Below are 23,112 nucleotides of genomic sequence, written 5' to 3'. Positions count from 1 at the left end.
CCCACTGTTCACAGGTAAAATGGATGTGATAAAGAACCTAGTTCATAAGTCTGTTTTCTTTGTCTTAAGATTTTTTTATTTTTGAATGTACTTGTGAGTTCCTGACTATGGATCTTTGTACATGAACTCAATGCATAAGAAGGCCAGAATAGTGAGTTGAATCACTTGGAGCTAGCATCACAGACAGTTGTGAGCTGACACTGGTGCTAGAAACCAAACTCAGGTCCTCTAGAAGATTAATACATGATCTTAGTAGATGGGCTATCTCACCATCCACCAAGAAGTTGTTTTACAAGATCTTTTAGAGAAACTTATGTAAGATGATAGAAAAGGAAACTTTGCTTTGGTTACTGCTATTTATAGTGTTTGTCCTTATTCACACACAGACGGGTGGACATTGCTATTCTTGTTAACTTTAATGTCTTCTGCCTTTTTGTGGCTGCATCCTTGACCACATGTGCTCACTTGGCTCTCCTCCATAGTATATGGAGAAAAAACAGAAGAAATCCCATTGTTTCTGTGCTTCAATGCTTCTCAACCTTTCTAGTGTTTATTAGTTAGTATTATGAATTGCAAAATGAGATAGAGCAGTCAAAGATTTGTCTGAACTTCCCACCCATTATGAAAATACACAAATTCATGGCTATTAGATAATACATTACTGAAAGATAAAGTAATCATTAAAGTAAGTGGGAATTAAATTTGAGAGTTCCAAGAACTGAGTGAAAAAAAATTCAAAATACAAATCCCTTTGGGATACAATGAAGATAGTTCTAAGAGAGAAGCTGAAAAACTCTATAAAACAAACATACAAAAAACAACCAGAGATGTACCAAATAAATATCTTAATAATACACATAAAGCTTTAGAGACTTACGTCTTGCTAATAATCATTTTAAAAGTGTTTGGTATAATTTGCTAATGTGGAAATGGCAATTAAAGCTACTTTGCTCTTCCATATCTTCCTAGTGAGAATAGCTATCTAAACCATGAGTTGGCTTTAGTAATAACTAGGGAATCAAGATGGGGACAAGATTTGATCTGACTTAGGCTCATTGGTATTCAGGTTGATCCATATCTCTGTAGCACCAGGGTGAGAAACAGTCCTGAAATGTGGTGAGTCCTATAGGAACTTTGGGAGTTCTACATTTACAAGGGCTTTGGGAGAAGCTGTGGACCAAGTATGGGGACTATATCTTGACTCTTGGAAAGGCCCACAGGAATGTAGAGTTCTACAACTCATAGTGAAAGTTTTGAACACAGCAGGAAGCCTGACAAAGTACAGTGCTCTTAGACAGATTGGTGTGCTGGAAGAACAAGAAACTAGAAAGTGAGTGTGGAGTAAAGAGATTTCAAGGAAATGGAGATGGGATGGATGGTATCCTGGAGTAAAGGGGAATAATATACCATTAGTGAAGAAATGCTGTGGAAGATAAGAGGGCACAGTAGAGAATCAGAGAAGGAATTATGAGAAGAAATAATGCTAAAGAACTTCGAAAATGCCATATGGAAACCTGCTACTGCTGAGAGAGAGAGAGAGAGAGAGAGAGAGAAAGAGAGAGAGAGAACCATGGCTTTCTCTTTAAGAGCACTTGACCATCCTGTAGAAAGCCCAAATTCATTTCTCAGCACCTCCATATGAAGCACAATTCCAGGAGATATAATCCCCTCTTTCTTCCGCTGGCATATAAATACCCTCAGGCATACACATACACATATAAAATAATCCTTTTACATATGTATATATGCATATAATTGTGTAAAAAAGAATTTAAATTGTTACTTCACCATGGGATGGAGACCAATGGCTCATCCACACACTATAGGCTAGTGACAGGTATGAGTTATCTCCTTTTGTGATGTTGATCAAGGGGATCTCATAAAACTAACCAAATGTGATGCGCTATTATTGTCCTTGTTCTTCATTACCCTCCAAAACTTTAAAGTAAGAACTTGTTTCCTGAGTTATGGGACTGAGAAATCAAGTACTTATCTGGAACCTTCTTCACTTTTGGCTAAATTTGACAATGCCAGAAGATTCTTCTTAGGGAGAGAAAAAACTTTCCATACTCTTACCCAGCTTGTATCACTATAAGCTACAATAATGCCTGGCCTGGCAAGATATGGCCACTCATGCAACAGTAGCATGAAAGTTATTTGAGTAGTCAACCACTTAGTTAAAACCCACCACACAAGTTAGGGTTTTGGGAAAATAGGAACATCTATTCAGTGTAAGAAGATGGGTAAACCAGTATACCCACTATGAAAATCAGTTTGTAGGTTTTTAAAAGTTAAAAATGAAAGTACTACATGGCTGAGAGTATGCCTAAAGGACTCTATATCATGGACATTTACATTTTTGTGTGACACTATCTAGGAAATCGAATCAGTGCTGATGTCAATTACAGATGGGTGGATGGATGGAAATGTGAATATATATACATATATATATATTATGTAAATATATATCACATTTGAATTTTGTAAATACTAACAAAAATTGAATGCTTGTAAAACTGATAGACTAGAAAATATTATATAGGACAAATTAAGCCAAATAGACATTCTATCTTCCCTATAATATACAAATTCTAGCTTTGAATTTTTCTATTTCTGTGCTTAACTTGTAGCATCCACATAGGTCAAGGAAGAAAGGAGTAATGACAGATGGTGTGAAAAATATAATGGAGGGAGAGTAATAAGTAAAATACATATTATAAATAATGGGAGAATACTAGGTATAAAGAGTGATGGGGGTGTGGACACGTATAAAAGTTAGGGTTTGTGATGGTGTCAATGAAACCTAAAATTGTATAAAAGGCTATTGAAGTGGAAATTTCTTGTTTTGTTAGAGACCCTGTTGTGTCATGGGATGTTTTTCTGGACACTGTCTTTGGGAAGATGTTTTGCTGAAGCAGACACCTGGGAGCATGCTTTGCTGAGAACACATGATGTTTTTCTAGAAGCTGTCTGATGAAAGGGCATGTGGTATTTGCAGGAGCAGATGCATGAGAGAACACATGGAGTTTGAAAATAATACAACTATAACCCAAAAGATAGTGGATGTTGCTTTGGGATTGGTTCACCTTACTGCTCTTTGTTGGACTTCATCTTGCTGGTCCATGCTGATGACACTCTGGCATTGGTTCTGAGGAAGTGGTGTTGGGAGCAACAAAAAGAAGGACTTGAAGTCAATTGCGGGGCACAAACTGACAATCTTGTATTCTGCTGACACAACTTTCTGAAGATAACCAGACAGTTAAACTCTTACAGTTCAAAGCCCAGGCTTTTATATATCAATTCAACCATCCAACCCTGGTTTTCTTTTGATTATCCCATGAATTAGCATCTTTAAGGTAATTTTTATTGGATATTTTTTATTTACATTTCAAATGTTATCCCCTTTCCCCCAGCTAACCACCCACCCCTTTCCAGCTCCCCACCCTGAAATTCTCCTACACTGGAGGGTCCAGCCTTGGAAGGACCAAGGGCTTCTTCTCCCATTGGTGCCCAACAAGGTCATCCTCTGCTACATATGAAGCTGGAGCCATGGGTCTATCCATGTGTACTCTGGATGGTTGTTTAGTCCCTGGGATCTCTGGTTGGTTGGTATTGTTGTACATATAGGACTGCAAACCCTTTCAGCTCTTTCAATCCTTACTCTAACTCTTACAACGGGGATCCAGTTCTCAGTTCAATGGTTGGCTGCAAGCATTTGCCTCTGTATTTGTCATGCTCTGGCAGTACCTCTCAGGAGACAGCTATATCAGGTTCCCACCAGCATGTACTTCTTGGCATCAGCAATATTATCTGGGTTTGGTGGCTGTTATGTATATGGGCTGGATACCCAGTTGGGGTGGGCTCTGCATGGCCATTTCTTCAGCCTCTGCTTCAAATTTTGTCTCATATCTCCTTCTATGTATATTTTTGTTCCCCCTTCTAGGAAGGACTGAAGCATCTGCACTGTGGTCATTCTTGAGCATTATGTGGTCTGTGGACTGTATCTTGGGTAATCTGACCTTTTGGGTTAATATCCACTTATCAGTGAGTGCACACCATTTGTGTTTAGTGATTGGGTTACCTCACTCAGGATATTTTCTAATTCCATTCATTTGTCTATGAATTTCATGAAGTCATTGTTTTTGATAGCTGAGTTCCTACATTGACGGACATCTGGGTTCTTTTCAGGTTCTGGATATTATAAATAAGGCTGCTATGAAAATAGTGAAGCATGTGTTCTTGTTATATGTTGGAGCATTTTTTGGGTATTTGCCCAGGAGTAGTATAGCTGGGTCCTCAGGTAGTACTATGGCCAATTTTCTGAGGAACCTCAAGACTGATTTCCAGCTTGAGGTCAGGGATGGTGATTTCTCCAGAAGTTATTTTATTGTTGAGGATAGTTTTCACTATTCTGGGTTTTTTGTTCTTCCAAATGAATTTGCAAATTGCTCTTTCCAACTCTATGAAAAATTGAGTTGGAGTTTTGATGGTTATTGCATCGAATCTATATATTGCTTTTGGCAAAACAGTGATTTTTACTATATTAATCCTGCCAATCCATAACCATGGGGGATCTTTCCATCTTCTGAGATCTTCAATTTCTTTCTTCAGCGACTTGAAGTTCTTGTCATATAGATTTTTCACTTGCTTGGTTAGAGTCACACTGAGGTATTTTATATTGTTACTATTGTGAAGGGTTTTGTTTCCCTAATTTCCTTATCAACCTGTTTATCCTTTGAGTAGAGGAAGGCTACTGATTTGCTTGAGTCACTTTGCTGAAGTTGTTTATTAGGTTTAGGTGTTCTCTGGTGGAATTTTTGTGGTCACATAAGCATACTATCATATCATCTGAAAATAGTGATGTTTTGACTTCTTCCTTTACAATTTGTATCCCTTTAACATCCTTTTATTGACTGGTTGCTCTAGCTAGGACTTTGAGTACTATGTTAAATAAGTAGGGAGAGAGTGGGCAGCCTTGTCTAGTCTCTGATTTTAGTGGGATTGTTTCAAGTTTCTCTCCATTTAGTTTGATTTTGGCTACTGGTTTGCTATATATTGCTTTTACTACTTTTAGGTAAGGGCTTTGAATTCCTGATCTTTCCAATAGTTTTAGTATCAATGGACTGAATTCCACTGAAAACATAGGCTAACAGGATAAAGAGGAGCCAGCATTTTGATGCATCTGGAAATACAACTCAGAGTCAAAGACAGACATTACCTCAAAGTAAAATGATGAGAAAAAATTGTCCAAGCAAACGGTCCCAAGAAACAAGCTGGAGTTGTCATTCTAATATTCAATAAAATCGACATTCAACATTCTGTGATCTTGGATGTACTAGAGCCCCTGAGTGAGGGGTTCCTCTGGGTGTTGTGGGAATGGGTGAGGGACCAGCACCCAAGCTCTACTCAGGGCACAAGTTCAGACAAGAAGAGACCCATGCTGCTGACTGGGCAGGGGTTCTTTTGTCCCTGATCTTGTGGGACCCAGTTACTCTGTATGCCCCATATTTTAATTGAGTGACTTTGGTAGTTGTTATCTAACTCCTTGAGTTCTTTGTGTATATTGGATATTAGCCCACTGTTAGATGTATGCCTGATAAATATCTTTTCCCAATCTGTAGGCTGCCATTTCATGAAGTTCCATTTATCCACTTTTGATATTAGAGCCTGAGTCATTGGTGTTCTCTTTAGGAAATTTTTTCCTGTACTGATGAGATCAAGGGTATTTCCCACTAGCTCTTCTATGAGATTTAGTGTACATAAGCCTAGATTAAAAAAATCTACTTTTAATAAGGTCTCTTAAATGACTTAATGTCTATTATAGTACAACACCAGCAGAAACTAAACAGAGACACAGTGACATTAACAGAAGTAATGAACCAAATAGATTTAACAGATTATCTATAGAACATTTCATCCTAAAACAAAAGAATATACCTTCTTCTCAGCACTTCATGGTACCTTCTCCAAAATTGACCATATAATTAGTTACAAAAAGGTCTTAACAGATATAAGATTTTAGAAATAATCCCATGCATCCTTTAAGATCACCATGGACTAAGACTGGTCTTCAATAACAACAAATACAAAAGAAAGCCTACATAATCATGGAAGCTGAACAATGCTCTACTCAATGATAACTTGATCAAGGAAGAAATAAAGAAAGACTTTTAAGAATTTAATGGTAATGAAGGCACAACATACCCAAACTTATAGGATCCAATGAAAGCAGTGCTAAGAGGAAAACACATAACTGAGTGCCTCCTAAAAGAAACTGGAGAAAGCGTACTTGACAGCACACCTGAAAGCTCTAGAACAAAAAAGGAAATACACACAAGAGGCGTAGATGGCAGTAAATAATCAAACTCAGGGCTGAAATCAACCAAGTAGAAACAAAAAGAACTAAACAATCAACAAAACTAGGAGTTGGTTCTTTTGAGGAAAACAACAACATAGATAAACACTTTGCCAGCCTAACTGGAGGGCATATAGACAGTATCTAAAGTAACAAAATCAGAAATGAAAATGGGGACATAACAACAGAAACTGAGGAAATCCAAAAAATCATCAGATCCTACTACATAAGCATATATACAACAAAACTGGAAAATCTGGATCAACTGGGCAATTTTCTAATCAGATATCAGGCACTAAAGTTAAATCAAGATCAGATAAACCATTAAGTCCCATAATTCCTAAAGAAATAGAAGCAGTCTCCCAGCCAAAAAAAGCTCAGTACTAGTTGGGTTTAGTGCTGAATTCGATCAGACCTTTAAAGAAGACCTAATATCAATACTTTCCAAAGTATTCCACAAAATAGAAACAGAAGGAATACTACCCAATTCATTCTGTGAAACCACTATTACAATTAAACCAAAACCACACAGAGACTCAACAAAGAGAACTTCAGAGCAATTTCCCTTATGAATATGGATGCTAAACTACTCAATAAGATTCTTGCAAAACAAATCCAAGAACACATCAAAACAATCATCTGTCATGGGATAACATGGATGTAAAAATACAGGATAGGGAAAACTGGGGGAAATCACCATCCCTAACCTCAAGCTGTATTACAGAGCAATAGTGATAAAACCTGTATGGTATTGGTACAGAGACAGGCAGGTAGATCAATGGAATAGAATTGAAGACCTAGAAATGAACCCACACACCTAATAGTCACTTGATTTTTGACAAAGGAGCTAAAACCATCCAGTGGAAAAGAGACAGTATTTCCAACAAATGGTGCTGGTTCAACTGGTAGTCAGCATGTAGAAGAATGCAATCACCCTGTGCAAATGTCAAGATCAAGTGGATAAAGGACCTCCACATAAAACCAGATACACTGAAACTAATAGAAGAAAATGTGGGGAAGAGCCTCAAACACGTGGACACTGGGGGAAATTTTGTGAACAGAACACCAATGGCTAATGCTCTAAGATCAAGAGTCAACAAATGAACTTCACAAAATTACAAAGCTTTTGTAGGACAAAGGATACTGTCATTAGGACAAAATAGCAATCAAGAGATTTGCAAAAGATCTTTACCAATACTATGTCAGATAGAGGGATAATATCCAATATATACAAAGAGTTCAAGAAGTTACTCCAGAGAATTAAATAACCCTATTAAAATGGAGTACAGAGCTAAACAAAGAACTCTGAAATGAGGTATTTCGAATGGCTTAGAAGCACCTAAAGACATGTTAAACATCCTTAGTCAACAGGTAAATGCAAATGAAAAGGACCCTGATATTCCGTCTCACACCAGTCAGAATGCCTAAGATCATAAACTCAGGTGACAGGAGATGCTGGTGAGAATGTGGAGAAAGAGGAACACTCCTCCATTGTTGGTGGAATTGCAAGTTGTTATAACCTCTCTTGAAATCAGTCTGGTGGATCCTCAGAAAATTGGACATAGTACTTCCTGAGAATCCAGCTAGACCACTCCAGGACATATACCCAAAAGATGTTCCAACATATAACAAGGACATATGCTCCACTATGTTCATAACAGCCTTATTTATAATTGCTAGTAGCTGGAATCAATCTAAATGTCCCTCCACAGAGGATTGAAAACAGAAAATGTGGTACATTTTCACAATGGAGTACTACTCAGCTATTAAAACAACGACTTCATGAAATTCTTAGGCAAATAGATGGAACTAGAAAATATCCTGAGTGAGGTAACCCAATCACAAAAGAACATACATGGTATGCATTCACTGATAAGTGGATATTATACTGAAAGCTATCAATACTCAAGGTAAAATTCACAGACCACATGAAGCTCAGGAAGGAAGATCAAATTGTGGATGCTTCAGTCCTTTTTAGAAGGCAAAACAAAAATTCTCACAGGTAGGAAATATGTTAAAAAAATGTGGAGCAGAGACTGAAGGGAAGGTCATCCAGAAACTGCTCCACAAGGGATGTATTCCATATACAGCCACCAATCCCAGACAATATTTTACATGACAAGAAGTGCTTGCTGACTTCTCCTGAGAGGCTCTGCCAGAGCCTGACAAATACAGAGGTGGATGCTCGCAGCCAACCATTGAACTGGGAACAGGGTCTCTAATTGGAGGAGTTAGAGAAAGGACTGAAGTAGATGAAGGGGCTTGCAACCCCATAAGAACAACAACAAAATCAACCAATCAGACAGTCCAGGGATCACAGGGACTAAACCACCATCCCAAGAGTACACAGGGATGGGCCTATGGTTCCAACCACATATGTAGCAGAGGATGGCATTGCCAGGTATCAATGGGAGGAGAGGATCTTGGTCCTGCCAAGGTTCAATGCCCCAGTGTAGTGGAGTGTCAGGGCAGAGTTGTAGGAGGGACTGGGGAGGTAGATGGGGTAGCACCCTTATAGAAGCAGAGGGAGGGGAGATGGGACAGCAGGTTTGTGGAGGGTAAACTGGGATAACATTTTAAATGTAAATTAAAAAATCCAATTAAGGAAAAAAAGAAAGCTCAATTCAATTGGTAAGAGTGTTTTTCCCTAGTTTTTGAAAAATAAAGACAGGAGAGCTGAGTCAGACATTAATAATACTTAATGATCTTACAAAGGACACAGGTCAAGTCCAACTTTTTAGCACCCACATGACAGTTGATAATCACCTGCAACCAGGGGATCTGATACTCATCCTCTTGATCTGCAAGAGCTTCTATAAACATATGGTATACATACTCATACCCAGGTACACATATAATCATAAATGTATATTTTTAAGAAGAAACAATCTAGATATTTTTTATTTGTTTTTAACTTTCCTAATGCTGCAACACTTTAATACAGTTGCTCAAGTTGTGGTGACTGCCAACCATAAAATCATTTCATTGCTACTGCTGTGAACCATAATGTAAATATCTGACATGTAAGATATCTGATATGCAATTCCTTTCATGAACCACAAGTTGAGAAGTGCTGCCTTAGATTATTTATTTTTAAAATATTATTTAAGCAAGACTGACATATTTATTGTAACTTATGGCAAATGTCATAGTGAATAACAGTTAACATGTAAACCATTAAGTCTTAAATGTTTATTCTTTGTATGTATATGTACATCTGTGTGTGCATGCATATAGGTGCCTGTGGAGGCCAGGAAAGCATATCATATATCTTAGACCTGAAGTTACAGGCAGTTGAGAGGCACACAGTGTATTGCTGGGGTTTGAACTTTGGTCTTCTGAAGAGCAAGGGACAATTTTACCTACTCAGTTATCATTCCAACCCCGAGTGAGTACTAGGTCTGATCCCTAGAACTTAGAAAGGAAATCTTGAGATCCTTTTCCCAAAATATTGGTTTTAACCTTTGGGAATTCTAGACATTATCTTCCTACTTCCCACTTTCTGCACAGTGATATTCATGTCTTTTAGAATATTGGCATGGATGAGCCACAGATGTTCAGGTGGATGTTAGCTACTCCGAGAATGACAACTAGTGAACACATGATACAAATATCACTCTCAAACTGAACTTTAAGAGGATCAGAGTCCTTTCAGTTTTAAAACCCTAACACTTTAACACATTCATTGAGGAAACATTCATGTTTTCAAACAATTTTAGTGTTTATTGAATGTGTTTGTAATATAAATGTTGCAAAGTGGTGAAGGGAGGTATAAAGATAGGTGGGCATGGGACACTGTGGAAGAACAGCCCTGGAAATAGCTACCAGTACCATAATGTGCAAAATGGGGCAGGGTATATAGGAGAAACATAACAAATGATAAGTCTTTGTTATGAGATCAATTCTTGCTGTTCCATACCAGACGAACACCCCTCTTCTTGCGTTCCTCTTCAACCCAGGGATAATGTAAAATACTCAGATTATTATTTTTCTTTTCCACAGCTTGCAGTAATGTCTGCGATTCCACAGAAAATGCAGATTTGTCCAGTCTGGTGTGAAAACAGACAATTCTGTTTCATTAATTAAAAAATATTTACAATTCTGTATGTGCATTTACTAGGCCCCTGATGCTGCATACAAAGTAAGATCAGAGGACTATTCACGGAAATCCATCCTCCCACTTCACCTAAGGGGATTTTTGGGTTGTCAGGCATGGCAGTAAACCCCGTCTCTCATTGAGCCATGCCATCTCCCAGGTTTTGTTGTCATTTGTGTCTCTTTACAGCTATGACTACCTCTCAGTCATCAGTCTCCAGAGATGAAAGATAGGAATGTATTGAGAGTGAAGAGACAGCAATGATTCCCCTCAGGGAGAAGGGACCCTCTAAACACACACACACACACACACACACACACACACACACACACACACACACACACGGACACACAGACACACTGATACACGGACACACATGGACACATCATCTAATGGCCATTTTCACCCATTTACTGTTTAAGTGCATAATCATGTGTATTTCTTATTCATGCATTTTAACTTTGTGTAACTTGGTTTTCAATTTTTACATACTTATGAACACTGGTGTAATTAATGTCATACTCACTAATGTCATAATTATTCATATTAGCATGTTCCTTTTGTGTCTCTACTCACTTTCTGTGAGACACAGTATTTTTTACACCTTAGCTCACCTATTCTCACTGCCTGCTTACCTAAAAACATTATTCATTTCCATTCATTCTCATAGACATATCTCCTGTCCTTCCCCACACCTGATCCTGAACCTCATTCCTTCCCCATCCCCACTCCTTCCCAGATCCATTCCTCCATCTGCTCTAATGATTATTATATTTATCCTTCTAAGTGAGATTCAAGCTTCCTATTTTGGGCCTTGCTTCTTGTTTTGATACTTTGAACCTGTGGAATTTAGCATGGTACCTGTGTTTTATGGTTAATATAAAGAGGTGGGTGGGCATCTCCAGGATGAGGCAGAGACCTGGCATAAGGGAGACACCCAAGAATTAGTGGGTGCGACCTTAGTTATGACTCACAACATTGGAGATGTGGAACCTGAAGTGACCACCTCCTGTAGCCAGGCAGGAACTCCAGTGGAGTGATAGAGAAACCAATACACCCACAAGACTTTTGACCCAAAATTTATCCTGTCTACAGGAAATGCAGACACATGTGAGATGGAACAGAGACTGAGGTAATGTCAAACCAATAACTGACCCAACTTGAGACCCATCTCATGGGCAAGTGCCAACCCTTATCACTATGAATGATGCTGTATTATGCTTATATACAGGAGCAAGTTCTTCTCTGAGAGGTTATATCTAGCCACTGACTGAGTCAGTTAACAGACCCCCATAGCCAAACAGTGAATAGTACTTAGGAACTCTTATGGAAGAATAGGAGAAAGGGTTACCTGCTTTGAAGGGGATAGGAACTCCACAGGAAGAGAAACAGAGCCATGTCAATCTGAACCTTTGGGGCTCTCAGTGTCTGAACCACCAACCAAATAACATGAAGGACTGGACTTAGGACTCCCTGCACTCATGTAGCAATTGTGCAGCTTGGTCTTCATGTGGTTCTTGGAGAACTCCAACAGGGGATGTCCTCAAATGCAGTTGTCTGTACGTGGGATATGTTCTTCTAGGTAGGCTGCCTTGTATAGCTTAGTGAGAGAGGAAGTACCTGGCCTTACAGAGACATGAAATGTCAAGGTGGGAGGGATACCCAGGTGGTACCTACATTCTCAGGGGAGAAGGGGAAGAGGGATGAGGAAGGGTTGTATAAGCAGGTATTTGAAAGGGAGACAGAACTAAGGATGTAAAATAAATAAATAAAAACATAATATTAAATAAAAATCAATATTGTTTTCAGGGTTACCAAAAGTTGACAAATGGCTATTATTTTTACACTCATATTTCAAAGATCAATGTGTTTATACTTTGAGAATTTCTTATGTGTAAAATACAATGTGTTTTGAACCTATCCTTTCCTCATTCCCCTTTAAGGCCCTTCCACATTCCTTTCCAAATTTCATCTCTTTTTCCTGCCCAATAGCTCACTAAGTCCAACTCGGGATGCCCATATATGTGTGGGTGTGGGCCCATCCTCTGTTGTATATGCAACCTAGCAGGAGCCACATCCTTGAAGAGAAATGACTCTTCTTCCCCTTGGAGCTTTGAAATATCAACAATTCTTCAGCTAGGGGCAGCATCTCCTAAGATCCTGTTTTATCCATGTTGGAGTTTTGACTGGCTTGAACTTACAAGGATCTTCCAGAGTCAGCCTCTGCTACAGACACTTCCTGAGTATGTCTATGTTATCAAGTCTAGAAGGTTCTGCTTTATAGGTGCTCCCCACATCTTACCAAATTTCTGTTCCTTCTTCAATTTTTCATGACCCTTAGGAGTAAGAGATCACACACGCCTGCTTTTGCTATTGTTTTGCTGTGGTTATTGTTGCTTTTCTTTTCTTTTCTCTTTTGACAAATAATGTCTTAAGGAGTTAATACTCAACATAATTATATTTTCTTTCTTGAACATTTTTCTTTAGACTTTTTTGGCTTTATTCCCCTGATTTTCACAAGATAAGATTGGAACACAGGTATCCCTGAAAGTATAGCTGTCTTAATTTTCTTCCCTCTGGTTTTTTCTTTACCTGATGACTAAAAGCACTTTTTATGTCACCTTTAATTACACAAATAGTTCGCACTGATCTGCGAAGCTCTTTTAAATCTACTGCTCAATTTCAGCTCCTGACTCTCTACTCTCTCCTTTGGTTAGTCCTACCCCAACTTTAGCATTCTCACCATGATTAACCATCTATGCTAACACCCTAGCTCTTCCCTCATCGTTGTTCTAACACACTCTTTGTAGCTCTAGTATAGGATGGAAATCAAGAGGCTATAGGTTTAACAAAACACTCAAACAAAAACCTTTTAAAACTTAACTTGGCATTGAAAATTGTTATACCTTGACAGACTATCTAGTGAACAACACAAAGTATACTATATATTGTGAACTTATATTTATTTTCATTTATCTTTTTATTACCATTTTGTGCAGTATAATACACACGCATACCCACATACACACATGTGTATGTGAGAGACAGAGAGAGAGAGACAGAGACAGAGAGTCAGAGACAGAGAGACAGAGAGAGAGACACAGAGAAAGACAGAGAGACACAAAGAGACAGAGAAAGAGACAGACAGACAGATCAGACAGACAGAGTACATGTGTAGGGTAGGATCTGTATATGAGAGAGAATATGTAGTTTATTTCTTTCTGGTTGCTATATTCAGTTTCTAAAAGTTTTGGGATTTCATCATTTTTTCATAACCAAATGACAGCTTTTAAAAATAAGGTGGATTTAAAAAAAATGACTGATGAGATTTGGAATAATACCCACTAAATAATGATACTCATGAGTGGATAGAAATCATAGATAGCAGTGTCAGTGTCACACAGTGCAGCAGTGGGCCCTCACCACTGAACTCCTCATCCCAGCCTCAGTGGGGTTTAGCTTGAGCTAACTGTCACAGAAGCACTTGTTTGAAGCCATTCTTGACTGTGGGAGACAGTGTGTACTCACCCAAGCATCTTCAAGTTACATTTCTTGTGATTCAAAGCCTCACAGAGAGCCACGACCCCAGAGTGTTCCAAGGTTTTCCAGTCCAGATTTAAGCTATTCAGTGTTTTGCAGGTGGTGAGAGCTGAGGCCAGGTCTTCACAACAGTCACTTGTGAACTTGCACAGGTCTAACCTGTGACAGGGAACATGCCAGAAAAACAATCTGCTGTTAAGCGCCAGTTCCATGCTTCTGAGCAAAGACCTCACCGGCCCCAAATGCCCACAGAACCAACACTGAGCAAATCCTTGTTTCAAATCCAAAGGGATTGTGACCCCTAAGATGAGAAATGCTGTTCTAAATGATTAATATTATTCCTATGTATTAGTTTAGCTCTCAAGCCTCATCAAAGAAGTTTCTCTTTGCAGAGGACTGGTAAATATGGAGGCTCACAGTCAACGTTCAGAGAGCGTCTACAGAATACTCAGGCTCAAAGAAGGCATTGACATCATCCCCACCCACTATGGCTAAGGAAACACCACAGAAGGGGCAGAAAGATAAGGAGAACCTGATATTGTGGTGGGGAAAAACACAACAGATTGCATTCAATCTCACAGCACCTGTTGCTCTTTTTACAAGACCTGTGCATTTTCTCTTATGAGCCTATACTAGGTGGGCTTCTTAACCCTATTAACCCTCTAGTGTTTCCTTATCAAGGTATGAACCTTCCCACATGACAGTTAGTAAAGACTCACCCAAGACATTCTAATTTACAGTTAGGATGACTCAGAGCTTCACATAACTGTTTGACACCAGTGTCTTCTATGTTATTGTTGCCCAGTTTCAGGGTCTTTAGATTATTATTGCAAGTCAGGACAGCAGAGATCTCCTCACAGCATTCTGAAGTTAAAAAGCAACCTGACAACCTGGGAAAACATACATGAAAACATACTTTCTCCCCAATCCTTTTGTCTTGTTTAGTTATTAATAATTTTAATGGTTAGAACTTCATATGAGAACTGTGTCTACTGCCATCTACATTACTCCATCTCTTCCTCAAATCCCTTCCAGTTCCCCCTTCATAATTCATAATCTCTTCTTTAATTATCCTTGCTACATATATACAGATATGGTATATGTACACATATGTACATGCGAATGTAACCTACTAAGTCCATTTAGCTTTGCTTGTATGTATGCACATGTATTCAGGGGATTGAGTAACCTAGGTCAGAGTATCTGTTGGAAGAGACAGATTCTCCCTCTCCAAGAAGCCATTTATTGACTGCTTTTATTCTTTGGAGACAGAATCTCATGTAACTGTCTGGCTTCAGATTCATTACATAGCTGAGGATAACTTTGAACTTCTGACCTTCCTAACTCTATCTCTTACTGTTGAGATTATAGGCATGTTGCTACCATAGCTTTCTTAAGCTTTTGCTGGAGAATCAAACTCAGGACTCTGTGTATGATAAGTAAGCATTCTACAACTTGAGATGCATCTAACAGCTTGACTTATTTGTATGAACCAGAAGTCTTGAAGCATGTCTGAAATGCTGATGATGCACCATCATCTGGGGTACCCTGCTCCATTTTGGCTCACCGTGATTCTTCTGCTTTTATTTCTTTATATGATGCTCTTACTCTAATTCCCCCTGGTTATAATATACATGCCTTGAAAACCAGCGGGGCTATCACATCACTGATTTTAGATTTACATACAAATTTTACATGTCAAACTTCTGCCAGTATTTAATATGATAACATGTCCTCATACCTCCCTGAGGCTCAAGCTCATGGTTCCTATGGCATTGCAAAAAATAAAGAGAAGTTGAGGGACAGAAGGAAGGATAGTTGGTATAAGATAGGTGAAGAATGGAGAATACATAGAGGATATAGAGATGCTAATTATAAACATTAGGCAGATTATGTTAGATGCATAATGAAATATAAGAATTAGGAGATTGAACAGAATTGAAGACCCAGAAATGAACCCACACCTATGGGCACTTGATTTTTTTGACAAAGGAGCCAAAACCATCCAATGGAAAAAAGATAGCATTTTCAGCAAATGGTGCTGGTTCAACTGGAGGTCAACATGTAGAAGAATGCAGATCGATCCATGCTTATCACCCTGTACAAAGCTTAAGTCCAAGTGGATCAAGGACCTCCACATCAAACCAGATACACTCAAACTAATAGAAGAAAAACTAGGGCAGCATCTCGAACACATGGGCACTGGAAAAATTTCCTGAACAAAACACCAATGGCTTATGCTCTAAGATCAAGAATCGACAAATGGGATCTCATAAAACTGCAAAGCTTCTGTAAGGCAAAGGACACTGTGGTTACGACAAAACGGCAACCAACAGATTGGGAAAAGATCTTTACCAATCCTACAACAGATAGAGGCCTTATATCCAAAATATACAAAGAACTCAAGAAGTTAGACCGCAGGGAGACAAATAACCCTATTAAGAAATGGGGTTCAGAGCTAAACAAAGAATTTACAGCTGAGGAATTGTCGAATGGCTGAGAAACACCTAAAGAAATGTTCAACATCTTTAGTCATAAGGGAAATGCAAATCAAAACAACCCTGAGATTTCACCTCACACCAGTGAGAATGGCTAAGATCAAAAACTCAGGTGACAGCAAATGCTGGCGAGGATGTGGAGAAAGAGGAACACTCCTCCATTGTTGGTGGGATTGCAGACTGGTACAACCATTCTGGAAATCAGTCTGGAGGTTCCTCAGAAAATTGGACATTGAACTGCCTGAGGATCCAGCTATACCTCTCTTGGGCATATACCCAAAAGATGCCCCAACATATAAAAAAAGACACGTGCTCCACTATGTTCATCGCAGCCTTATTTATAATAGCCAGAAGCTGGAAAGAACCCAGATGCCCTTCAACAGAGGAATGGATATAGAAAATGTGGTACATCTACACAATGGAATATTACTCAGCTATCAAAAACAATGACTTTATGAAATTCATAGACAAATGGTTGGAACTGGAAAATATCATCCTGAGTGAGGTAACCCAATCACAGAAAAACACACATGGTATGCACTCATTGATAAGTGGCTATTAGCCCAAATGCTTGAATTACCCTAGATGCATAGAACACATGAAACTCAAGACGGATGATCAAAATGTGAATGCTTCACTCCTTCTTTAAAAGGGGAACAAGAATACCCTTGGCAGGGAATAGAGATGCAAAGATTAAAACAGAGACTGAAGGAACACCCATTCAGAGCCTGCCCCACATGTGGCCCATATATATACAGCCACCCAATTAGACAAGATGGATGAAGCAAAGAAGTGCAGGCAGACAGGAGCCGGATGTAGATCTCTCCTGAGAGACACAGCACGAATACAACAAATACAGAGGCGAATGCCAGCAGCAAACCACTGAACTGAGAATAGGACCCCCGTTGAAGGAATCAGAGAAAGAACTGGAAGAGCTTGAAGGGGCTCGAGACCCCATATGAACAACAATGCCAATCAACCAGAGCTTCCAGGGACTAAGCCACTACCTAAAGACTATACATGGATTGACCCTGGACTCTGACCTCATAGGTAGCATTGAATATCCTTGTAAGATCATCAGTGTAAGGGGAAGCCCTGGGTCCTGCTAAGACTGACCGTGATTGTTGTGGGGAGGGCGGCAATGGGGGGAGGATGGGGAGGGGAACCCCCATAAAGAAGGGGAGGGGAGGGATTAGGGGATGTTTGCCGGAAACCGGGAAAGGGAATAACACTCGAAATGTAAATAAGAAATACTCAAGTTAAAAATAAAATAAAATAAAATAAAAAAAGAAATGGGAAAAACCAGGTGAATACATGGTAGAAAGAAATGGGAAACAGGAAATGTAAAAAAAAAGAATTAGGAGATTGAAGGTGATTATAGGAAGAGGTCATGTAAGAAAATATGTGAGAGATATGTAAGTAAAGCCAGTAAGTTTATAAGTGGTAGACAAGGGGGAGATATTAAATTCATAAATGACAGATAATAGTTGGGTGGATATGAGATAGGTAGATCAGTAAATAGATACATAAGCAATGCACAGATTTATGGTTGATGGATGTGTATATACATATAGATTTTGCATGGAAAATATGTTTGTGTATATTAATGGCTTACAAGCAGGGATGGATTTTACCATACAGGAAATGCAAATAGCATCTAGAGCAATCTTGGTTTGTCCCACTAGGCCACAGGGTGTTACTTCCATTTAATTTATCTAGACACATTGCTACATCCATCTACAAATCTTAGGACAGCCACAACAAGAGACCAATAGTGTAAAGATTTAGAAATTGTAACTTTTGTACATAGACACAATACCTTTGTGTGTGATATGCGTACATGTCCATCACATCAATTCTTTCAGATGAGGACTATACTTTCTTACATATAAAGGGAGAAGTATAAGAAAAATCCCCTACCCAAGTGTGCACTGCCACTAATATACTCTTCATTCCATCCAGTTCTACCTCAAGAGCATCTGACAACACAGTTTTTGCTTTAATAACTCCTTTGATTAAGAATAAACTCAGGAAGTCACTGAGTATCCCAGAAGGATTAGCTGGGATAATTGCAGCCTTGTTTTCTCAAGTAGACATCATTCTCTGTGGTGTATTAACCTGTTTGGCCTGCTTTAACAAAATTTTAGGATGGATGGCTGGTAAATAGATGTCAGTTGTATAAAAAAACCCAAGATCAAGGTTGCCAGAGTATATGTAGAAAGTTTGATTTACTGGCTCATAGATACACCTTCTTCTTCATTTGTGTCTGTGTGCATGTGCATTTATGAGTATAAGTGTACATGTTCAGGTGGTCTATCTACATGGAGGCCAGAGGAAGATAATGGACCCCTAGATGCTGGGATTACAGTTGATTCTCAACTACCAGACATGGATGCTGAGATCGAGATTATGTTCCTTATGACTCAGTGACAAGGGCTTTCAACTACTGAGTCATCTCTCCAGCCTTGTTGGAATGTAAAAGTGTTGCCATGTGATGGATGAGGCAGTAATCTCTGGGGCTTCTTTTATCAGGGCAGTAAACCCACTTATGAGGACTCATGTTCATGAGCCATTCACCCAGAGCTCCATGTCTTAAGATAGTTATCATGGTAGCACACTTAACGCAAATGACACTGACATTCAGACAAATCTACCCTTCTAATTTCTGAATGCCAACATCTGAAACAGCAGTAACAGCAATAGTTGAGAACACAGCCCTACCATAACTCCTTGAGGATGCAGTTTGGGTCTTTCAAAGCTTCACACAGAAGGTTCACTCCAGTATCTTCCAGGAAATTTGACCCCAGATCAAGCAGGGAGAGGTGTTTATTGCTTACAAGGGCTTCATAGAGATGGCCACAGGCAATGAATGTGAGACAGCAGTAAGACAACCTGGAAGAAGATCATATGTCAGCAGCTCACTTACTGTTGGAACATTCTCATGCCCTGCAAAGACTTTCCTGTTCTTCCTATACTGAATTTCGACTTTGCATGAATGAATTTTGAAATGGGCTGATAAGATGGTTCTTGCCACCAAGTCTAAGCACCTACAAGCTAGCAGTCCCTCAGGAAAAGATGCCTTTCAGAGCCTGGTGTAAAACAGGGGACAACCTTCTTCACAACACTTTCCCAACTCTACTTGTCTTTGTTTGGAGAGGGTCCTTGAACTCAGTGGCTGGACTTGTCTGTCCTTGTCTAAAAAGGGATCTTGTACAGTGCTCCCTGCTAGGGGGCATAACTCAGCACATGCATTTCATTCTGGCTCCCCACCTGGATGGTAATAATTTGGTCCTATACTATAAGCAATCAGCACTTACTACTTCCTCAATGTCAGGACCAATTATCCCTTTCCACCTATACTATACCCCTAAAAAGTCCTTCTATGCCCTATTGCTTAAAGAATGAAGTAAACTTGTCTCACTGCAACAGTTTCTGGAGGTTATTCTATCAATATTCATGCCAATTTGAACCCTAATCTCTCCCTCTTAACCCCTTCCCTTCATGCTTATGGTCAATACCCCCAGGGAAAATGGGGCACACAAGATTGTGAACTCAATCCCGCAGGATGGAAAGAAATAACCAATTCCCACAAGCTGTCTTCTGTCCTCTTTATGTGTACAAGTGTCCCCCCTCTCTAATTATGATGGAAATATTTTCAAAGAAAAATTTGAAAAACTGACTTTATAGGTCACTAAAGATATTTCCAAAATTGACTATTAATTTGCATGTCAATTTACTTGCAAAACAATCAACTAGAACTTCCACCCATATTAGACATTTATCATCTTGCAGAATCCTGTTCTAAAGGAGCATCTTTCACTATTTTTATTTCTCTTTGTTGACTCTGTGTGTGTATGGTGTGTGTGTGTGTGTGTGTGTGTGTGTCTGTCTGTCTGTCTGTCTGTCTCTGCATAGGTACACATGCATGTGGAGGCCAGAGGAATACCATGACCCTGCTTTGAGATAGGCTCTCTCATTTGCCTAGAACTCTAGTGACTTGGATGGTGGTCTAGTAAGCCCCAGGGATCCTGGTGCTTCCATTTCTTCAGTATGACACTATCCACAGCTTTTTTCACATAGGTTCTGGTTATCATACTGAACTCATGATATTTGAGTGGCAAGTGTTTTTACCAACTTAGATATTACTCCAGCTAAATCCTGTTATTTTAAATATTTCTCCTAGTCCTGTTACTTCTATGAGATGAAGCCTAGTACTTCAAAGACTAAATATTTAAGACAATGCATGACCAATAATAAAGCTCTTTATAATTAGTGGTAACCAAGTGTAGTTTTAATTAACCAACTATACAACATCACATGGTAATTAACTAATCAAATAATTGTGTCTTCTAATGTCATTTTCCCTTCCTCTTCTGAAACATCCTTCAACTTTTTATAGTGCATTTTTCCTTTTCCTTTACAAGTTTTATTTCAGGGCTGGAGAGATGGTTCAACATTTATAATTACTTGCTGACCTTGTAGAAGACTTGGGGTGCCATTCCAAATATCCACATAGCCCCTATATTGTGGAGCTCCTTATCTCCTATAACTGTAATTCCAAGGGACCAATGACCTCTTTTGGCTTCAGCAGACTCTTGAACTAACATGGTACATATAAATTCATGCAAGCACACACACACACTTATATACATATGAAATTTATAAAAAGATTTTATAAATCTTTACTTAATACTAAGCATTTCTAATTGATAAATGGAAATTTTTGATGCTCCAAAACATAAAATGTTTTAAAATCCCTCAAATAAGAAAATTACAGAATTGTGCTCATGTAACCAGCCATGATACATTCAGGTCAAAATGTAAAGACACTGAAAATATTGTATACAATCATGTGCATATGTAAACCCAAAATGTGTGCATAAATTATATACAGTGTACAAATAAATTTCATGGTTAAACTTAGGAACCATTACCAACTCTCATAATATGAAAATATTTCAAAAAATTAAATGAAGTATGAAACACTTCTGATCTCTTTGTAAGTAGTTCTTGGGAGAGATACTTAGTCTGCACTAGTGTTCTTTTATAAGCAGATCTCTTTACAATGATCAATATTCCATGTTCTTACATTTTTATGCATGCCATATCTATAAGATGCACATGTAATTATTACTGGTTGAATACCTGATCACAGAGGACATAATAATTTGTGTACGTATACTCTTCCTCTTCTACAAACCAAGGTGTCTTTGAGCACATTCTCCATCCTAAGGCCTTTGATTGATATAACTGTGGTATGGCTTCCCTGGGACCATAGTCTGGCAGTCTTCTGCCATGAGAAATAATTGTCAACCTCATGGCAGGAGATAGCTTATAGTGATTTAGGTAAGATGTGGAAAGCCATGTCTTAGAAATGAATCAGTTTTTTCTTATTTATATTCTCCTCTGCCTAGTAACCAATCTCTTTCCAGATACAACATCTTTACTCATGATAAGAAAGTTTTAGTTTAGTAAACTAAAAATAATGCATAGGAAGTTTCAGAGCTAGTCTTGACTTGTCTGAATTTAGTCTCATGATATCTCTGCTTGTATTTACTCCACTTACTGGTATGGCAACTGAAACATGGAAAGTGATTGAGTCTAATGACACAACCCATGCTCTCTTGTATGATGCTTGGGCCCATGTGCAGATTTCTGCAATAGCTCTGGGGTATATTCTCTCAAAACAACTTACATCAGTGTCTCAAGGACACAGCTTGGATCCTTCAGCATTGCACACAGTGACATCACTCCTTTGTTCTTCAAGGGATTTTCAACCAATGAGAGATGTTTCACTTTAGAGTTGATAAGGGAAGTAGCAATTATGCCACATGCCTCACTTGATATGTCACATTTACCCAACCTACATGTGAGAAACATGTCACAGGTTAGGAATAACATCTTTGGGTGATCCATGTAAGACTGTCTATTACTGGCACAAATACCATAGATCCTAATAGTAATTCAGACATACATCATAGTCTTATAAAAATTATAAGCATAATTGTGTGGCTATGACTGTGAATTTATAGAGTTCTACTGACTGGGAATAAGCTCAAAGGTAATGATTTTCAACTGTGGGTGATTTTACTCTCTAGAATCCATTTGGAAATGATTGGTGATATTAATGGTTGTCACAACAACCAATAGACAGATAGGATATTACTGGAATGTAGTGGGTAGAAGCCATGGCCTTTAATGCCCAGATAGATACCATCACTAAAATATGATTTGTATTCCAGTAAGTTCTGATTACCCATATGAATAAAGCACGGGCATGCTCATTTACTTCTTGGGTCTCTCACAGTTACCCTCTCATCTAGATTTCAGGTATCAGTTACTAAGCCCATTTCATCTAACCTGTGGTTCTAACAAGCCAGCTACATGTTGACATTCTTACATCCTACTCCTTGTGTTTAACTTTCTGAGAAGGTCATAAAGCTTAAAGGTTGTTCTCACATACCAGTTTAGTATATGCAAAAGATATGATAAAGAATAATAGAACCAGTCAGAGAGACCATATTCTTGGAAAAGATCTAGAAGGATTCTGAGCACACAAGAACCTTTGCCTCATGGATGTAGAGTACTCCACATGGATATATTTGCCAAACTAGAAGACTCCT

General features: G+C 38.7%; 1 protein-coding gene across 2 annotated transcripts in view; it reads right to left on the bottom strand.

The window, feature by feature from the left end:
* Positions 1 to 10,253: 10,253 nt before the first annotated feature.
* The window catches only part of Nlrp9 (NLR family pyrin domain containing 9), a 38,388-nt gene continuing 25,529 nt past the window's right edge, over positions 10,254 to 23,112 (bottom strand). For both annotated transcript variants that reach the window (XM_032896299.1, XM_032896300.1), the window contains 5 exons: positions 22,185 to 22,352; positions 19,211 to 19,381; positions 14,711 to 14,881; positions 13,980 to 14,150; positions 10,254 to 10,404 (listed from right to left, as the gene is read on the bottom strand). In XM_032896299.1, coding sequence (XP_032752190.1) covers positions 10,254 to 10,404; positions 13,980 to 14,150; positions 14,711 to 14,881; positions 19,211 to 19,381; positions 22,185 to 22,352 — 832 coding nt within the window. The remainder of the gene's footprint in view (positions 10,405 to 13,979; positions 14,151 to 14,710; positions 14,882 to 19,210; positions 19,382 to 22,184; positions 22,353 to 23,112) is intronic.

The sequence above is a fragment of the Rattus rattus genome, chromosome 2, assembly GCF_011064425.1.
Source record: "Rattus rattus isolate New Zealand chromosome 2, Rrattus_CSIRO_v1, whole genome shotgun sequence".
In the NCBI taxonomy this organism is placed as follows: domain Eukaryota; kingdom Metazoa; phylum Chordata; class Mammalia; order Rodentia; family Muridae; genus Rattus; species Rattus rattus.
The sequence above is the reverse complement of the archived record's forward strand: the minus strand, read 5'-3'. Positions and strand labels throughout refer to the sequence as shown.